At 49.2% G+C, this 18,393-nt stretch overlaps 2 protein-coding genes across 2 annotated transcripts in view; both read right to left on the reverse strand.

Moving 5' to 3' along the window:
• LOC104411207 (dimethylaniline monooxygenase [N-oxide-forming] 4-like) overlaps positions 1–2,923 on the reverse strand; it is a 4,877-nt gene extending 1,954 nt beyond the window's left edge. Inside the window, exons 1-6 of the mRNA XM_010021584.1 lie at positions 2,792–2,923; positions 2,275–2,463; positions 1,746–1,908; positions 1,214–1,359; positions 689–888; positions 157–509 (exon numbers count right to left, since the gene is read on the reverse strand). Of these exons, the coding sequence (XP_010019886.1) occupies positions 157–509; positions 689–888; positions 1,214–1,359; positions 1,746–1,908; positions 2,275–2,463; positions 2,792–2,923 (1,183 nt within the window). The remainder of the gene's footprint in view (positions 1–156; positions 510–688; positions 889–1,213; positions 1,360–1,745; positions 1,909–2,274; positions 2,464–2,791) is intronic.
• A 2,416-nt stretch (positions 2,924–5,339) lies between these two features.
• LOC104411218 (dimethylaniline monooxygenase [N-oxide-forming] 1-like) lies at positions 5,340–10,841 on the reverse strand. Its single transcript, XM_010021595.1, is given in 10 exon segments — positions 5,340–5,679; positions 6,848–6,920; positions 7,846–7,950; positions 7,953–8,171; positions 8,702–8,827; positions 8,830–8,926; positions 9,242–9,384; positions 10,090–10,252; positions 10,337–10,525; positions 10,716–10,841. Coding segments are annotated over 10 exon segments (1,581 nt in total).
• Positions 10,842–18,393: the final 7,552 nt, after the last annotated feature.

The raw sequence follows: 18,393 nt of genomic DNA on the forward strand, positions 1-18,393 counted from the left end.
TTGGGGGACAGAGGCCACAATGCTACTAATGCCCATGGCTACCATGGGCACTGCACCAGGAGACAAAATATGCCCTAGGCTCAGCAGAGAGCAGGTCAGGCTGCGCCAAACCTCCCACCCTAGAAGATCACCCCGTCCTTGCACTCTATTTCCTACCTGCAAAGATCCCCGTCACCCAGCGAGCCTGCATTTCTGCTCCCACCATCACAGAGCCAGTCAGCTGGACTAAGCCAATGATGGCCAGTGTTGGCTTTTCCAGCTGGGGAGGAAAGATGCGTTTATAGAGGGAACGGTTATCGTCAAAGAGGCTGCGAACTGACTCTTCAAGGAAAGAGAATGTGAAGATGTAGCCCGTGGCAAAGACCACCACATCAATGTTTTCTTCAGTTGTCCCATCTTCAAAAATAGCAGAGTTTTCAGTGAACTCCTTCACATTTGACTTCAACACAACAGTCCCAGAGAGGAGGCAAAATGGCAGCTCTTCATTAATAATTACCTTAAAGTTGGAGCTTGCAGGTGGAAAAGAGAACAGCAATGTTAGCACCTGAGAGGGACCTGAAACATCTTTTGTAGCCACAGTTCCCCTGTAATGGTTCGCTATTCCACAAATAACCCCTGAACTTAAAAATTGAGCATTTCACACCATTAAACCCCCCTGACTAACCAACAAAATAGTTAGAAAAAAAACCTTTTGGTGGAAGCCAAGCCATAGTTTGTGTGGTTAAACCATGAATTGAACTTCCGAAACCTGATCCTCCTCGTGAGGGCTGATGGGAGAAGCCAGTCAAGAAAGTGGTTGAAGCGGGTGGTGCTGATCATGTCCAAGGGGAAGCCTTGGTCTGAGACCCGGCTGAACACCCATGTGCTGCTCCTGACGCTGAGGAACACCTGAAGGAGAAGGCAGGTCTCAGCCTTCTGCCCAGACATCTCGTTGCCACTTTTGCCGTCAATGGCAAATCCCATCTCCTGCACTTTGGAGCCAACAGGGTTATCATCCAGCATCTGGATGAACCAAACAACTTGTAGTGGTTTCTGCAAAGTTCCAACATCTGGAACAGCCACTCCTCAGGTGGCCCAAACTCTCCAGGAATTGCAGAGCTTCTTCAGTTGCCCTCAATTTGAAGTGCTATTTATTGCCTGTGGGCAAAGCTTCCTGCATGTACCCCGAGCCACTGGCTCTTGTGGTTCCTGGCCAGGCTGAGCAGAACTGTACCTTCGCAGCCACATGGCTCAGTTCCACAGAGAGGTCACCGCCTGTGTTGCCAATGCCGACCACAAGGACCCTCTTTCCCCGGAAAGCCTCCGCATCTCTGTATTCCCGGCTGTGGAGGTACTGCCCTTTGAAGCGAGTGTTGATACCTAGGCACAGACCAGGGAGCATCTCCTACTGCCAGGTACATTTGCTTGCCCCACCTAGCTTCATTCCTGGACCCTCTGCAGCCCCTGACCACCCACCTCTGCTTGCAGCCGTGGAGATGTCACTCCCTGAGTGATGCCACTCTCCTGAACAGTTCTGCTTTGCAAATTCTCATGCAGGAGCCTAGCTGTGCCTTTATGTGGTGTTTTTCCCATTCCGGGGAATGCCCCCCACCATTTCTATGGGGTAAGGGTCCCACATGCCCCAGCATGGAGGCTTCATGGAGCAGGCGGGCTCGCAGAGGAAAATGCAGCCAAGGGACGCATGGGTGCTGCATGAAACCCTGGGGGGAAGCCCTAGCCCCACCTGCTACTGAGGCAGGACTTACCTGGGAAAGAAGCCAGTGGTAAGTAGGGCTCCTGGAAATGGCCAGTGCAAACCATGACGGCATCAAAGGTGTGCGACTTATGGACGGCATCGGTCTCAGTGACCACCTCCCACTGGCCCGAGGTGGCAAAATCCGGGTGCTTCCTCACACTGAGAACTGTTGTCTTACATCAAAGCCCAACAAAACAGCAGTCAGGGACTGCACCGCATTTCACAAAGGACCATCCTGCAAAGGGCTGGGGCTGCTGGGGGCATGTTGGGTCCCTGGGGAGCTGCATGTCACCTCTGAAGCTGTTAAATCCCACCCTGCACCTTTCCCCTGGTGATAGCATTGATGAGGGGCACTGGGCAGCCCATACTGGAGCAGCCTAATTTAAAACATGGAGCCAAAAAGTCTGTGTTCAGGATGCAAAAGGCAGATTGTCCTCACAGGATCACACCTGGCACTGTATCATCTCACCTGGGTGATGCCCTGGTAACTGCTGCCACTGGTGGCTCCACTCCCCGTGATATCTGGGGTTCCCGCTCACCTTGAACTGTATGTGCCGCAGGAGATCAAAGTGCCGGGCATACATCCGAAAGTACTCCATAAGGAGGCTGTGGGGTAGGTAATTGGGAAAATCTTCTGGGCAAGGAAAGTCGCTGAAGCAGGACATCTCCTTGGAGGTATTGGTAATGACCGAGCGGTACACGCTGACCCTTCCGCTGTCCATGGAGTTCTGTGTGAAGCCAGCAGTGCCGTTTGCAGGTGTATGGGGAAGGACTTTCTCCCCCCAAAGTACTTGAGTATTTTTCCTCCTTGTATTTGGGTACAAGGAATAAACTGGGATTAGCACCTGGTGACCATGCCTTCCACTCCCTCCATCTCCTTGTCCACCTTGGAGTCAGGGTGGAAAAGGAGGTGGATTCAGGGGGAGCCCTGTGCCTGGGACAGGGACATTCCACAAGGGCATGGCCACCCTTTCCTCTTTGCTGCAAAGCAAAGGGCATCCAAGGGAGGGGATAAACCCAGGGACAATCCTCCCCACTCTGGCAGGGCCCACTAACCGTGTAGCGCCAGAGCCCCCCGATGTCCTCACTCCTCTCGAAGCAGGTGGGCTCCAGCCCCTCATCCAGGCAGCACTTGACAGAGGCCAACCCACTGACCCCGGCCCCGATAATGGCCACGCTCCGCACCATGCTATCCTGCAGCAGGCAATGGGCCAGTGTGCAAGCAACTGGAAATAAAATAACTCAGATATTAGCAGAAACACCAGTCCCTTCTTCCTATCCCCAGCAAAACATCCTTGGTCTTCTCTGGCTGCGGGTGTCCACAGAGGAAAACTGTCCTTGCAGAAAGCCATCACTATTTCTTGGCTTAAACATTGCCTTTCCTGCTGTGCTAAGCCTGCACTGAAGGCCCAGCGATTCCCCTCCTGCAGGTGAGGGAAAAGGAGACACTTTAAAACCTCACTGCACTGCTGCTTCTATTTATTCTCTTTCCAGGGCATGCAAGGAAGGGGAAGGGGGTTGCAGCTATCTGCTTCTGCCTGCACAAAATTATCCTTCTGAAATCTTTTCAGGAAACAATCCAGCTAAGCTGGCTCATTTTCATGCTTTCCTTTTTTAACTTCCCATTAAAGGGCATTCTCTTGAAAACAAAAAGTTTGTGTTTTTTTGGTTTTGGGGTTTTTTTAAGTGATGCCTGCCTGAGCAGGAGCACAGCTCAGTGATTCAGAAGTTAGACAGCACTGTGAAAATGCGTCTGGGATTATAGAATATACAAAAGGTAAGAAACCCAGGAAATGCAGGGTATAAATGGGAGGAACTCAAAGCTCGGGTAACTGTGTAAACTGAGCTGTACCGAGCTTGACTGGAAAGCAAGAAAACTAGGAAGAAAATTAACCCACATTATCTTTTATTAGATAACAAACACTCCTACTGCAGACTCTGAAGAAAGAGTTAGTTATAACCTTTTCCGTATCAGTTTTGTGTCAACAAGTAAGTTAGTGTAAACAGGAACTGGAAGAAACTGCAGAAAGCCAGGGAAAAATGAGGGAGGAGCAAAAAAACCACTGCATCCAAGAGGCTAGCCTGAGCTGCTCCTTGATCTGCAGTAACAGTGCAGGAAGTGCCAACACTTGCCCACCCCCCATTTCTGGAGGCTCCCTTAAATTTGGCAAAAGCTAGCGAGGTGCCCAGGATGCTACAGTCACCCCTCTTTTCCAGCACTGCCTACAGACAGCTTTGCTCCAGCAGGTCTCTGCGACACCCCCATCCTCCCCCACCAGCAGCAAGGCGAAACCAGCAGTGAATGCCAAAACCCCAGAGAGCTGGCAGCCCACTTCTAAAGCCTACAAAACTCAGCCAGAGAGAAGTGAGGCGCAAACCTTGCAGAGCAGTGCTGTGCCTTCACTACTCGAGCTTTGCTTCAAGTTTCTCTCGCCATAGATTTGTAGGAAAGGCTGAAGTTCGGGCAGCTGGCTCCACCTCTTGTACCACTGACCTTTACACCCACGTTCCTCTGCTCTGCTGTGCTTAAACGCACTGGCAGAAAGTTAACAACATCCCTGTGGCAGTGCCGGGTGGAAATCTGGACTGTGATCACTAGGGGGCCGTGCTTGCGAGGACTCTCATGCTGCAGCTCACTGCTGCCGCAACTGCCCCTGGGGTTGTCCTGATCCATCCCCCATGTGCTGCCCGTGCTGGACAGGGGCTTACTTGACATACCTGGGAAATCAGCAAAACACAGGCAAGTGGATGGCATGGATGGGGTACATGGTGCACAGTGCAGCCTAATTTTGGGTGGTCAATGAAAGTCCCTGCAGACCCAAGCTTGTGGGTTCCCCGCAGGATCTGCTGGCATGGCCCCAGCCCAGGCACAGGACCCCCCCAGCTCTTCCAGTGCACGCTGGACGATGAGGAGGCAGCCTACCACACTCCTGCTACAGCTGATAAAGTTTTATTGATTGAAATTCTCTCCACATACAAAACGAAGTCCCAGGGTTGTCCTGACAGTGTTGGGGAGTGCAGGGAAGCAGAGCTGGGAGTGCTCAGCCTTACAGGGTACCAGCCTTGGTCTCAGGGGTGACAAATCACCACAGCCAGGGCTCTTTTGCTGAGAAGATGCACTGATTCAACCCAAACTGGGATTTTTGAGTAATAGGATTTAAGGTTGGAGGAAGGGACAGCCTGACCTGCAGATCCAGCCCAGATAATCCCTTGCTGCACCAAAGACCCCAATTCCCAGGTGATTTGGGGCAGGACTGGGCACCTGTGCTTCTTTCCATCTGCAACACCCAAAGCTGTTTTTGCTAGTCTTGTCCTCGCAGCATCCTGGCCAGCGTGGTCCAGGCACAGCCATGCTCTGCTCACCACAGGAGGCAGGAGAGCAGCAGAGGGGCAATAAATGCTGGGCAGAGGCTGCTAGCCCCAGCTGATCAGGTCTGCAAAGCTGTGGCTGGGAGTGAGCTGGAGCAGAGAGAGGCTTGTGCTGCTGATTAAAATTTTAAATGTGTTGTGATCTGCTGAAATTCCTTTCCCCTTTTCCCATGGCACCCTCTGGGGCTGTCTGACCTGAAATAACATCCCCAAGGACAAGAAAAAACCCTAAAGTCTACTGGAAACAAAACAACAAGGCAGCCATGAGCAGGAGGAACCCCACCACCCTCAGGGGAGAAGGGAAAGGGCTGGAGATGCCGGCAGTGACTTGTGTTCTCGTGGGCTTCAGAGTCTGGTCCCACTGGGTGAGGATGGCCTGGCATGCCTCCTCCCAGCACCCGGGGCCCCTCATCCAGTACTGGTATGGGGTGCAGGGGTCAAAGAAAACAGTGAGGGCCAGCCGGGGGTCTCTGCAGAGTATCCCCAGCATGCTGGGCTTGGCACCAATGGAGGTGAGCTTGTCCATGTAGACCAGGCAATCAGTTTTGAGGACTTCTTCACAGGACAGACCAAACCTGGGTTTGGGAGAAGAATGGGAGAAGAAAAAGAGGTGGGAGAAGGATTGGTGTCAACAAGGCTGAGAGGGACTGAAGGTCAAGTCCTCTGCACAACCATTGTTATTGCATCCAAACACAACTGGGTTCCTCTTAGAAAACGAGTGGGTGCACATGCACTGGGAACCTGGGTCTGTCTGGGCCTGTGACATAACATATGTAAAGTGATGCTGGCCCTGGAACACACCTTTCTCATGTGCATCAGTTGGTCTTTCATTTCATTACTCACAAGTTGCATCTGGCCTCCCCTTCATCTTGGTGGACCTCTAGTAAAAGACTTTGTCAAAGCAGCTTTTTTTTTTTTTTTTTAACTAGTTTTCCCTTTGCTCTCTGCAGAGAAGTCACATGCAGCATGAGAAAGGCAGCACCCTTTAGCTTCCCTCACATTCTTTTCCAACAAGTATTTCAAAAATACATGGTAAATTGGAGAATTGCTTCCAGTTTTCCTTCTCTCCAGAATTCACAGTCTCATGTCCCACCTTTGGTGGGCTGAAAAGAGCCATGTGTATGTAGCCTTGTATGGTACAGCAACTGTTCTGTGCAATTCTGTATTTTACTCTTCTGTACCTTTTCTATTATAGCTATTTAGATGAACTATGGATTGACATATCACCCATTTTTCTAGTTTTATCTCATTCATTTCATTCTGTGTCTTAGCCTTTTATTTGACCCTTTGCCTGCCCATGAACTACATGCCAGTGTGCTTAGTTCACAGTAAGTTAGCTCTCCATGCTGAGAGGTGAGGTGATTTGTATGTACGCTTCAGGTTGGAGGATTTTTTTTTCCCCAGCTGAATTAGTTTGCATTTATTACTGTTAATTTCTCCGGCATTTTTTCTTTCCATCCCTGGGGAACTTGGCACACTTCCCCAACTCCCAAGCAAGCTTTAGTTCTGACTACTATGAATTCAATTTTTCCTGTCATCAACAGGCAGAATACCTGTCAAATCAAAGGTTACATTGAGTGAGTGCAAGTAAAAGGGGTGGCTGGATCTGGACATTCCTGCCTTGTCTCTGCTATATGTGTGGGGAACAGCCACAGAGTATGAGCCTGCATGTTGCTGCCCCTCAAACTCCAGGAGCTTGTCAATCCACTGAAAAAACCTTCGGGGCTCTGGGGAATGGCTTACCATTGTACTCGGGTTTTGTTCTTCTCATTTACTTCCTTCTCCATGACAGACTGAGGAGGCAATTGACACAAACATAGAAGAGAGAGGAGAGCATCTTGCAGAGTTTAACTCCTGGGAGGACTTGTGCACTCATTTAGAGATACAACACATGGGAAGCCCTTCTAAGGGAGATGGGAAAGCCTTATTGCTCAGATTTTGCTCAGCAGTGGCAATTCTGCCAGAGGCCAGCCCTCCACAGTGGTACAAATTCACCTGCACTTTTTCCTGCTCTTACAGATTTGTGCTGCCACGCTACAGGGAGACAATGTGGGGTGAGATGGGCCGTGCAAACCCCAGAGGCTATCATCCCAAAGAGAAACCCCAGAGCTTCCCCTAGCTTTGTGGAGGAGCCTTAATGCAGCCCTACACACCAGCCCATCAGGAAGTTATTTTTATAAACCAGCAAACAACCCCCAATAGATTTTTTTCCATACACCAATAATTACAAATAATTCTTTTTGTGGGGCAATGGGACTCTTCCTGTCTGGTGGCCATGGTGGACAAACATGTCTGTCCATTAAAGAGCAAAAACTCCTGCCCGGGTGGACCCACCACAGTATCTTAAAAGATAATTCTTATTTATGTATCCAGGTTTACGTATCCATCTCTGTGCTTTGACTTCTGAGATATTTTAGAGAAAAAATACTGTCTTCAACAACCTAGTTTAGACTGTGGTTTGCAGGATCAGGTGCAGGACTGCACATCAGCTGAGTCACACTGAGGAACAGGACGCACACTCTTGGCTGGCAGCAGACATGTACAAAGCATTAGCTTACAAACATCAGCTTAACGGGCTAAAAAACCAAGTGATCTAAGGTACATGTCATGAGCTTGCATGTAGCTTGGACCAAGCACACGCTCATGATGCTATAGTTTAGCTGAAGTGAAATAACCCAGGAAGTCTGAGCCCTAGAAATGCTCCCTTGTGCACACCAAAGAGCTCACATAAGCTCTCTTACCTTTGAAGACACGGGTGACCCAGCGCGCTTGCATCTCTGTCACAGGCATGATGGCTCCAAATGGCTTGATCAGCCCAAGAATGGCAAGGGTGAGCCTCTGCAGGTCGTTGGGAACACATATTTCTAGAGGGATGCGTGTTTGTTTTCCACCTTGACAACTGCTTCTTCTAGGAATGGGAAGGAGACGTAGCCTGTGCAGAAGCTAACAATATCAATGGGCTCCTCCTCAGGACAATTGTAGAAAACAACTGAGTTATCCTTGAACTCCTTCACACTTGGCTTGATGGTGATCCTCCCTGTCAGGATGCAGCTTGGAAGGTCATAGGCTCACGCACCAGGTGGCTGTGGAGAGCTGAGGGGCTCAGAGCGTTGGAGACCATGAACAAACCCTGCTGGTGCCTCTGCTCTTCATCCGCTGGGCCCTCCAGCCCCACAACCTCTCAGTGTCATCTGCTCAGAGCAGACAGCTCTCCCCCTCCCTTCTCCAAACACTGACATGTTTCACCCTTGCACTATTGTCACCCTGTCCCACAGCCTGGATGACTCACGGACATCTCCTGCAGCCTTCTTTCATTCACTCCATTACCCTTTAAACCATCTCTTTTCAGAGCTGATCCATGCTTTAAGCCTTTTCCTCTTTTCCCAGGGGGCCTCACGAGGAAAACTCCTCTGGTCCTTCCTAGCCTTTTCCAGTGTGCTCCACCTCGCACCACCTAAGGGTCCTAATGCTTATCTTCTCCTGATAGGCTATAAACTCCCCCCTGGAGATCACCCCAGTCTGGGTGTTGGTTGCTGCATTGGTTGGGTTGGTTGCTGGAGATCTCCCCTGCCCACAGCACAAGCCCTGTGACACTGCATGGGATGGGAAACACCAAGAAGTACCTCTTCTCTGGTTGAAGGCCATAGTTTTCATGCATGAACCACTGGTTCACCTTGTAGTTAATCAACTCCCATGAAAGGGGCCCAGGCAGGCTGTTTCTGTCAGGCTCATAAAGCGAGTGTTAAAAACCATGTCCCATGGGTAGCCATGGTCAAACACGCAACTGAGCACCCAGGCACCTTGGCTGATGCAAATGGTCACCTGGGAGAGAGTAGAGAATCAACAATTCTGGTGATGAATTTGCATGTTGCCTTTATAAAGCAACCTGAGGGATAAAGCACAAACAGCTTTGCAATGAAAAAGCATCTTTAAGAACTCTCAGCAGCTGGTTATGGAGGTTAAACAGGAGAGAAGAGAACAACCAGCTTGCTTTAAGAGTTTTGACCAAGAAATACAGATCCAGAAATACTGTTTGGACACTACACAGGGTAAACCCAGCTTGCTCTTCCTGCAGTGATGGCAAACTCAGCTATTGCCTCCAGCATTGCCCTCCCTGAACACCTGAGGTGGCTGTGCTTTTGCAGCTATACAACTGGCCTCCACTGCAATGTCCACTCCTGAATTGCCCATGTCAACCACGAGAACGCGCTTTCCCTGAAACACGTCGGGATGCTTGTACTGCCGGCTGTGAAAGTACTGGCCTTGAAACCTCTCCATGCCTTGGGGAAAAAGAAACAAAGCTTTTAATTACTTGAGCATTTGTGGGTTTTGTTAGGAGACCTGGCGTAGTAATAATCCAGATGGCAAGATCAAGGGGTGCAATCCCTGGCCAATGGCGATTTGGGAATGTCCAGCTCCCCATCTCACACACACAGAATTGGTGCTTCCTCTCCAAAATGGGGTCTCATGCATCCATGCACAGTAGTGAGCAGTGACACGTGCTGGGTGGGACCTGAAAGACAGTTTATGTGCTGGTGCAGTCTCAGGATTCAGCCTTTACAAGGTGGGTATACAAAGAATCAGAAAAGCCAGCAATCCTTTCCCATTCTGTGAGTGACTTCAGAAGCACTTGACAATGGTGATGACAAAGCAACCGTTTCTATCCTGACAGCTGGGGAGATTCACCACAGCAATGCTGAGTACATCTCTGTAAAAGACGATGGAGCTTCACTGAGAGGACCTTGTCCCATCTCTCATGCTGTGCGGTTTCTTTGAGGCTAAACCATCCTATCTTAAAGGTTTGCTCTGAAGTGCCAGTGCCTGCAGAGACAAAGCTGCTGAAGCACAGGATGTATTGCTGTTCATGCCAGGAGGTGTGAAAAACAGAAGCAAGAAAAGGAAGGAAACATTTTCCCCAAGGAATCTTTAACCCTTTTGCCCCTAGCCCCTAGAAGCAGGTAACCACAGGCAGCCAGGTACTGTACCAGGAAAACAGTGCAGGGGGAGGGATGGCTCAGAGAAATTGCCGCTGCAAACTGTAACAGCATCGAAGACATGTGATGTCTTCTTCCCATCCACCTTCATGACCACACCCCACTGTCCCGTGGTAGAAAAGTTAGGGCATTTCTGGACGCTGACAATGGTGGACTGAAAAATGGAAGAAAAGCAGAGTCCCCACCAGCACTCAGCATGCGTGGGAAGCAGGGCAGTGACAGGGCACCCACCACCCACCCCAAATTTGATGTGCTTCCGGAGGACAAAGCACTTGGCGTAGCGGCAGAGGTAGTCCAGTAGCTGGGCACTGGGCAGGAACACTGGGAAGTCCTCAGGGTAGGGGAAGTCGGAGAATGCTGACATCTCCTTTGAGGTGTTGCTGACGACTGACGGGTAGAGGCTTGGCCGGCTGGCCTCAATGTGCTCCTGGCATGGCACCCTGGGGTACATCAGCTCAGTCCCCCCACTACCCTTCCCCTGCTCTTGGGCAATGCAGCAGGGAGAGTTCAGCACCCAGCAAGCTCTTGCACTCCTCCACCACTCGCTGGAGCCCAGCTCAACATGCTCCCCAGCCTGCAAAGCTGCAGCTCCTGTCAGAAGCAGGACAGGCACTCACCGTATAGCGCCAGAGCCCCGCGATGTCCTGGCTCTGCTCAAAGCATGTGGGCTCCAGCCCCTCATCCAGGCAGCACTTAGTGGCAGTCAGCCCGCTGACACCGGCACCCACCACCGCCACTCTCATCCCTGCTGTCTCTGGGATCCCCAGGACTTAACCTGGGAGAAACCCCCACAGACCGTCACTACCCTCTCAGGGAGCATCTGCCGGCATATGCTCTATAGTAAATTTCTCTATGTGCCATCCCCAAACCTTCCTTCCCTTTACCAGCATTTTGGGCTCTTCATTTACAAGTTTAAATATTAATTTTCTCCGCTCCCCCTTTTTTTTTTTAATAAATCCATCCACTTTTACAGTGCACTCACCAGGCTGCTTCCTAAACCCTGCAGCTGCCCTGGAAACTTGCTTTGAAAGTATGTAGTCAAGCCACAACTCGCTGCCAATTTTTATTTATAAGCTGTGTTTAAACTATGCCTCCTTATCAGTCTTGCAAATATTTGTATTTTATCTTTGGAGACCTGCCCCGCCTTTCTCAGACAAGAAAATGAAATGCACACCAGAACTACTGAGTCCCTGCATCTTTGTCTGGGTCCTGTCCTCCATCCCCAGGGAAGACATTGCTGACTTTGACATGGCTACTGAGGCCAATGAAGGGGCTGTGGGTGTAGCACACCTTGGCTTTAGGGTTGCTTTTGTGTCTGTCTCCCAAAGCCAGCCCACTTGAGACATCAGGCCTGCAAACAGCTTAAAAGGCAGCAGCCCTTGGGTTGATATCAAGCCCCACGAGGGTCACAGGGATGCAGAAGGAATGATGGTGGACCCGAAGCCCTCTTGATACTGCTGGGCAGTGAAACAAGGAATGATGGCCAAGCAGCTCAGGCTGGACATTGCCAGAGCAAGGACCACCACACAAGTGCCCTGATCAATCTTTGCTGCTGCAATCCCTGGTTTAACCTCAGCACTGTCAGGTAGCACCGTGCATGACTGAGTTACTAACCTGGTGCTCTGGGACAGCACTACAGCTTGCTGGCACCGGCTCTCCTGCTCTGAGAAGCACTTTCAGCTTCCAGCAGACACAGAGGATGGTGTATTCATCAGAAAAATAAAAAGTCCTCCATAGCAGAATGGGGTAGGACACTATTTTCTAAACCCCACCAAATTCCCCATGAACAATTTCAATTTTCAGTAGGAAGGCAGCACCTAATGAATACTCTGCTTTCCAAGGATGGAATAAAAACTGGACTTTTTCCTTTTTCAGTGAAGAAAGTGCTAGAATAAGCTGCTCATTGCTAACTGTTTTGTGGGAGTTTTTTTTGCGTAGTGTGAGTTAACTTTTATCACTAACATCTCCCAGCTATGTATGCTATTTAATTCCCTACCCTTTTGCAGAGAAGCTAGAAATAACAACTAGGAAATACCATTTCAGCTACTCCATGCCTGTTTCTGCCACACTTTCCATACTGTCTCTTCAAGTATCTGTAGCAGCTAACCTCAAAGCCTCAAGCCATGGGGCAGGGAGGGATGGAACGGCTTTGCTGCCACCCAGTAACACTTACCTCCCAGCCTTGGCTGCCTGTGCTTTGTCTTGCCACTGCTGCAGGGAGAGCCCCCGACTTGCTCCCAGCTTATAGATAAGACACAGCACTTTGGCAGAGGCAGGGCAGGGCAGGCAGCTCTCCCCGCACAGGCATGGTCACCCCACTCCCACAGCAGTTGCACAACCAGGGTTTGCACGGGAGGAGTGGCTGGACAATCCTGCTGTTTTGCAGAGTGAGCCAGATGGCCCAGCTGATGATCTCTAAAGGGGATCGTGGGTAGGAGAGACCCGAGTGGTCCAAATGTGTTCCACAGTCATGCAAAAAGTATCTGTGTGTGCAGGGATGACTCCAGTTGTGGGATGTTTTCACTTGCCTCATGGCTGCCTTTCAAAAGGAGACAAAGCAGTTGATGGATAGCAGGTTTTTGGTAGGAATTTGCCCCTAGGGCATTCTTCAAAAGAGAGCTGGGTTTGTGGTCACTGCTCCCAGACATGGAGGCTGCATTGCACCATCAGCCACAGATACTGCTGCTGGGGGTGGGCAGGAGGCTCCTCATGCAAACTGGGAGAGCATGAAATGGCCACAGACACTAGTGTACCAACGTCTTAAGCACAAAGAAAGTGGAAATGTTAACTGAAATATCAACGGAGGACACAGTACACATCCAGGTATCTCCCAGGCGTAAAATGATCATGGAAATGAAGGGGACAAGGATGGCTTTGGACAGGGTTTTGTTCCCAGCTACTCAATATATTTAGGGGTTACTGAGAGAAAGTATGAAATCTCTGCAAATGAGTACAGCTGGACACAGATGCCAGGGAGAAACAGTTGTTAGAGGACTGGGTCTTTAGGAAAAAGAGCATTTAGAAAAAGACATAGTGATATTTGTGCCATGGTGGTGACAGCAGGTTGCTCACTGGGGCTCTACAGGGTGAGTGCAGGGAACATGATGAAAGCGATGGCCCCATCAAGGCATCGCCTTGACATGACAAAGGCACCCCCAGAGCAATGGGCCAAGATTTTATATTAGCTCTTTAAGCAGTTTGAATAACCAAGGAGGCTGCAAGGAGGGGGAGAAAAACCCATCTGAGGTCTGCAGAACAGAGTGGTAAATAAAGCAACTCCATCCAACAGAGACATCTGCTCAGAGCCTGCGTTCAGATCTGGAGAGGCACAAGATGAGCCTATACCTAAGAGTTGAAGCTATAGGTGGAAATGAGATGCACATTGTTAACAAGGAAGGTAATCAGCCATAGAAAATGTCTGCTGAGCTTTGTGGTGAACCCAGGCACTTGAACAAAACACCTGTGGTTTGTGGGGGGACAGGACTCCTCTCTGCTGTGCTGAGGCACTGCTAGGAGTACATCAGCCTGGGCTGCCACCCATCTGTAGTACCCACAAAGAGACATCAGCCTTCTCTGGCTTCCCTACCCCAGGTTCTCCTGCTGTTTCTGCCCAACGCCTGGCTCCTGGGATTGCCCCCAGGAGCATATCAGGTTCAGAGCACATGCCCAGTCTGGGGCTGGCTGTGCCAGACACGCTCCAGCACAGCTCAGCGAGCAGTGGCTGAGAGCAATGCATTTTGCAGGGGCTGGAGCCTGTGAAATCAAACTCAGCCATTTGAGTTCAGTTTCAGACCACTGCCAGCAGCATGAAGAAACATTCAGATTTTGCTGTCCCAGGCCAATGGGAACACAGTTATGGAGGCAAATGGGCACACAAGTCTTACACATCTTTGATGCTGCTGGGATTTGCATAGGCTATGTCTCCCAGCTCTCCCTCCCACTGAACTCTTCTGCAGATGGACTAAACCTTGCACCTGCAAAGATGCTTGAAAGCACTCATCAAAAAAATATAGTAGGGAATCCACGTATTTTGTTCTTCACATGCTCCTGCTTTTCTGAGTTTCCCAGCAGGCACCCAAGTGACTCACAGTTAGAGGGACACTGTGACAGCTTCCCAGAAGTGGTGTTAGTGCTTTTGGGAGGGCAGTTCAGGGAAGCTTTCTAAAAGAACAAGTTGTATTTTGGTGTAGTTGAGCTACTGGCATAGAAATGGGGCCAGATGCCTTTGCTGCAGCTGCTTACAGTAGTGGTGGCTCTGGCCATCCCTGGTGGAGAATCTGGTCTGGAGGTGCAGAACAAGATGCAGTGAGTGGTACCTCACGAGTCTAGGGTAAAAACACCTCCATAGCCTAAACACTCGGGGATTAAAACTCATTTTCCTATCATCTGTCTCACATCAGTGGTGTTCTCTTCCACCCTAATGGTCTGGACCAGGTATGAAGAACAAAGTATTAGTGGAGATGGGCAGTGCGATAGCAGGGAGGTAATTACTGTAATAACTACATGTAAACGTGCACACCCAGGGCACTGAAAAGTCCTTGGAAACACACAAGGAAATTCTGGTTGCTTTACTCAACTCTGCTGCTGGCATGGCAGGGGATGGCATCCTGGGACACATCTCTCCAGCTTTTCTCCAGGAACAGTCTGTGCAGAGCAGAGCACAGTCAACATGTCAGTGGGTTTCTGTATGTTCTCAGGGCTGGAAAATGTCTTCATGGCCTGGCATTCAAGCAGAGCATCTCTTGGTACTCTCAGGCCAGTCCCCCTGAATTTCTGTTGCTGTGAAGGCAGGAGCGGACACAGCTGCAGAGGTTCCTGTCCCCATTTCTGAGCAAGCGGGATCGCTGCCATCCCATCAGGGAGGGAAGGAAGATCCTGCCATCACCATGGCACACACACAAACTGCTGGGGAAAATGGGCTTTCACCAAGGGGTAGAGCGAGGCCAAGTGAGGGCATATAATTTGGGCAACTGTTTTACCACCTTCCTTCTACCCAGCCTGGGACACCAAAAAGCTGGGTCTGTCCATGTTCTTACATACTGTGGGACAAGCTCTGTTAGACGCCAGGGGTGTATCAGTCATGGGGGACCATGGGGAGAGCCAGGAGCAGTAAATAACTGGTGGTGGCTGAGGACAAGAACTGGGAATTAGATGCTCATGCACCTGCCTGCTTGTGAGCCCCTTCTGTTGAGAAGTAAAGCTCTCTGGCACTGTGGTGCAAGCCTGGGCTCCATAACAGGCTTTTTTATCCCTAAAGCAGAGGGAAAAAAAACCTTAATATGTCCATTTAATCTTAATCAGATGGGAAAGGAACCTTCTTTGCAAAACTCTGGCACCAATTTTATTATCTCTGTTTAAAATAGCAATTAAGACAAGGAGGGGCAGATCTATGTATAAACAACTCTCAGCACAGCCTGCTTTGCTGTTTAGTAGACTTGTGCCAGCAACTTTTAGCATGTGTCATGGTGAAGGGAGACAAGGAAAAGAAACAAATAAGGTGGAGCTTCTTGTTAAGCCAGTCTCTAAGCTAAGCAGGGTACTCACTAGCAAGCAGTCACTGCTACCCATGCTCAGGAGCTGATGGGATTGCTGTCTGGATTCATCAGTGAAACACTTAATTTTCTCCTCTCCAATATTATCACTGCCTTCCCTTGCTGAACAGGCGGCTTTAATCACCATTTCTTTCCAGCACATGGAGGTGAGGATGCCTCATAGATAGCTGTTGCTTCCCACTGCTTCCTGTGAGGCTGTGTGACACAGTGATCCACGAATTGGACAGAGGCTGCAAGCAGCTGTTGGTGGAAAAAATTCCCCCCTCCCCCCTCACATTTTTAGAGCCTGGATTTTGGCCCTGAAAAATTTGCTTATTCTTTGGCCTGAAAGCCAAAAGGCAATTTCCGGCTTAAAAAACAGACAAAACTCTTCATCAGGGACTGTAGCAATAAGACAAGGGGTTTAAACTTAAACAGGGGAGGTTCACGTTAGGTATAAGGAAGAAGTTCTTTACTGTGAGTGTGGTGAGGCACTGGAACAAGTTGCCCAAAGAAGTGGTAAATGCTCCATTCCTGGCAGTGCTTAAGGCCAGGCTGGACAGAGCCTTGGGCAACGTGGTCTAGTGTGAGATGTCCCTGCCCAAGGCATGGGGTTGCAACTAGATGATCTTAAGGTCCTTTCCAATCCAAACCATTCTATGATTCTATGATAAAACCTCTACCCCAAGCAGCAGGGACTATTTTCCTATTCACTATTCCCAGCACATAGAGGACACTGCCACTGATGAACACTGGCAGGACACTTTTCTTTCTTTTTAGTCAGAGCTAGGTACATTCAATATCTTGAACTCTTCCTGAATTCTCTCAAGAGGTACTAAGGAGAGCCAGAGGATGTGCTGGAGCAGACATGAGCTGTAGCAGCTATTATGGTAGAGGAATTTGCTTGCTAGGCAAGGAGGTCTCTGTGTGGAAGACGCAAATATTTTACTCCAACATACTTAGCAAACTTTAACCTGATTTAATAATAAACCATCATGTTTTCCAGGAATGCAGCCTGTGAAATTTGTTTAACAAGGGCTGCTGCCCTTGTTAAACCTGTTGTGTTAATAAAGCCTGGAGAACTGCAGCTTTTAACTTCCTGGTTTTGAAGATTTAAAATGTACATTTAAGAGCTTCCCCAGATAACTGCTTAAAAATCTTCACAAGAGCAACCCTGATGGACAAATACACCCTACCTTGCTCACCATGCCTTTGCAGCACGACTCAAAGTGGATAAAAACATATGCTCCCCAAGTGCCATGGGAGATGCATTCAAGTAACATGCAGCACTAGGAACAGTTTTAGACCCTCCTCAGCTCTTCTGAACCAAACTTCAGTTTTAAAGGATCTCTCTCTGTTGTTTCACCAGTAATAAAACATAATTACTGAAGAGACTATCAGAGCAAATTGGAGTTACAGTTAAAGTAACTTGTAAGTAAATAATCATAAGAAAGAACTATCTGGAGACCACATGGTTGAGAAATGCATGGGCCAACCTGAAGGTGCCTTCCTACCACCATCACCTGAAGTCATCCATCAGCCATCAGATGTTTTCAAAAATTCATTCAGCACAGCTGACCCATTTCTGTAAATATTGAACACACTACGAGGCTGCCAGCCAGTTTGAATGGTTTCAATTCCTGAAAAAGAGCATCTTGAGGGTCTCCCCTGGCTGACATTCCTGCCCCTCAGCACAGGCAGCATTCCTAACTTCAACAGAGATATGTTCCTGCACCACTCCAGACTCCCACCTAGGAGCACTTATGTGTATTTATTCCTGGAAATTAGGGGTTTTTAAGCAGACAAACCCCCTGACACTAAGCAAGGTGCTACACTCAGACCACTCAGTAGTACCTTGCTGAGGAGACAGCACAGGCACTGTGGACCTGCGTTAGCTCACATTCACTGGCAGATCTTTCCCTTCTGATAGCTTCACCAGACCCTAGGAGACAGGATAGGAAGGGACTTCAGGAACATCCAGCCCATCATCTCCTCCAAAAGCAACTCGAATTGACTTTTTCCACCTTGTTTATGTCACCTCTTTTAAAAACCTCTGGTGATAGAGACTCCAGCATCTCCCACGTAACTTGATGCTTGCTTTTAGAGTGATCAACAAGATTTCTCTTATCTCCACAGCAAAAACAAGCTGTTAGCTGACATTTGGAGATAACTGAGAAGATTTTGCAGCACCACCTCTCCATCAGTTTAAATGGAAACTTTCCAGATTAAACAGATAATGGAGCTCTGATTGGCTCATGCCTTGGCTTGGTAATTGTTCTGAGAAGCTACTGAACAGTCACAGGTGGTCCTGGGGCCTTGGGGCTGCTCAGCACCACTGATGATTAGCCTTCCTGGCTAGTGTTTCCTATTTATACCATATAATTTATTTTTTATGAGGAAATTGTTCTACAGGGGTCAGAGTATTGGATTATTTCTGCAAAAGCTTCACCCAGCCGATGAGATCAGGGTTGGAAGAAGTTAGACTGCTGTGGCCAAGGCAGCCAGACTGCAAATAAGCAAATGGACTGGTGACATGAGAGAATAGGCAGCAGGAGAAGAAAAGAACAGCACACAGGGGTGCAGAAAGGAGAGGTGATGCTGCTGGGAGAGCTTGTAAAATAAGCTCTGCCTCTTTTACCCCCTCTGGCTGAAAGGAGGGGGTGGAAAGAGAAGAGCCTGGGGCTTCAAGTTTAATCCATATAACATGGATCTGGGAAAAGGAGCAGTGACAAGTAAAATAACCTGGCTATAGCTGCTCCCGCTG

Source organism: Nestor notabilis, unplaced genomic scaffold (assembly GCF_000696875.1).
Source record: "Nestor notabilis isolate BGI_N333 unplaced genomic scaffold, ASM69687v1 scaffold24330, whole genome shotgun sequence".
Taxonomy (NCBI): Eukaryota; Metazoa; Chordata; class Aves; order Psittaciformes; family Psittacidae; genus Nestor; species Nestor notabilis.